Genomic DNA, 1,789 nt, shown 5'->3' on the forward strand with positions numbered 1-1,789 from the left:
TTTACTTAACATGCATAAGTCAACAGAACAACTCAGTATTTCACCAAATTACAAAGAGGAATTATATTAGAGAAATGAAAGCCAAAAGAGAAACGATCATATAACTAACCTCAGTGAAGTAGTTCTTGCAGTTATTTGAAGTCTGTGGGTTTGAAGTAGGAATTCTGATGGGCATTTGGGGAATATATTTTCTGTTGAGTCCTCTACTAGTAAGATTTCCAACACAAGGTGACTCTGGGTCTCGCCTTGTACGAAGAGCGCTGAGAAAATGTTTCATCCGCTCTTTCTCCATAAGGAGCTTGGTGCTGACCATTGCTATTTTCTTATTCGATCTGTAAAGATAGCAAAGACAAATGCTTAGTATTTCATTTTTCCTTAAATGATTCTTAATGACTTGCAGTTTTTAAAACGTTGCCCTGAGAGTAAACCAAAGTACCCACTAAACGGTGTTTTCACACCGAAGATGTGTGACAGCATACCTGTTGTAAGCAATTATAATTGTAAAATCATTCTAAAGAAGCACCCGTGTTTCTAAAGTAATTTATACTGAACAAGCAGTTCAAACAAAGTAGACAGGGGAGAGAAACGGCTGTCAGTGATGCACGGCTCACCAGGTGAAACTTGCTGCTTTCTAAAATGGCTCCACTTGTGAGATTGTAAAGATTCCATTAGAAATACTTGTATTTAAAGGGTAACTATGCGGGAAAATGAATATGTTGATTTGTTGGAGTATAAGAACCACTTCACTGGAAATAATCATATCAAAACATCATGTTGTACTCCTTGAGGTAGGTTAAGAAAACTAAAATGAACAACAACAAAAAAAATCTAGGAATAGTTGTGTTTAGTAAAGAAATTTTAGGTTTCACCCTTGCACATTTCACCCATTATCTGGGAACAATTAAGCATTTGGCACTGAGGAAGAACTCAGAGCAACAGCTCCTGGGGAGAACTAGATGGTGTGGCTTGGAATAAAAAGAACTAAAGCAGCGCTGAAGGCAATTAGCCCCCAGCACTGTGACCAAGGCACTGGAGTAGGGGGCTTGTTCTTTCTGCCTTCCACACAAATCTTCAGGCTGAACAAGGTGTTACTTTTTAACCACTTTGTGAATTACACTTCTTTAAATTCCTTGATAATGATTCCCTATTTCACAAGGATGCCTTTCTGTAACACCTTGAAAATGTTACACAAATAGTCTTTCTTGAGACACCCTCTATTGATAATACTAAAAATCACAATTAAAAACGATTGTGCCCAGAGTAGCAGTACCACTCGACACTTTGGGTGTAGGTTGTGATCTACCGAAAAATAAATTAAACTCATTAATCTTTCTATTTAGGGAAACTCTGACAAGTAATTTTATAACAAGATCGCTTTATGAATTATAAAGCTTCAAAAATACTTAGTGACAAAAACTAACAGATCAGATTAACTACATGAGAGTTTTCAGAGGAAAAAAGTCATACAAAAGCAAAAAAATAAAAATAAAAAATAGAAATGGGACAGACATTATCCTTGACTAATATTTTAAAGGTAAGATTATTTATTAACATTATTTTCCAAAATTACATTATCAAATTAGCATTCACTTCGTACTAATCTCCTGAAGCCATCTCACTAAAAATTATGTTTTCAAAACAAATTAATGAGCTTAATTCATTTCCTACGATTGCATGTTTTGACTTACTTTGTTATTTTTTTTGACATGGAATTGTTAGCTTTCAATGCTGCTGCAAAGGCTTCCTTATATTCTTCCAATTCGGTTGTAACCTCTTCATAAGCAGTTTT

The 1,789-nt window shown here is 35.0% G+C and overlaps 1 protein-coding gene across 1 annotated transcript; it reads right to left on the reverse strand.

The window, feature by feature from the left end:
• Window positions 1-109: 109 nt before the first annotated feature.
• LOC112618072 (ankyrin repeat domain-containing protein 18B-like) lies at window positions 110-1,786 on the reverse strand (the record flags this gene model as incomplete). Its single annotated transcript, XM_025374674.1, has 2 exons — window positions 110-332; window positions 1,689-1,786. Coding segments are annotated over 2 exons (321 nt in total), but the record flags the coding sequence as incomplete, so codon positions are not given.
• Window positions 1,787-1,789: the final 3 nt, after the last annotated feature.

The sequence above is a fragment of the Theropithecus gelada genome, unplaced genomic scaffold (assembly GCF_003255815.1).
Source record: "Theropithecus gelada isolate Dixy unplaced genomic scaffold, Tgel_1.0 HiC_scaffold_9192, whole genome shotgun sequence".
In the NCBI taxonomy this organism is placed as follows: Eukaryota; Metazoa; Chordata; class Mammalia; order Primates; family Cercopithecidae; genus Theropithecus; species Theropithecus gelada.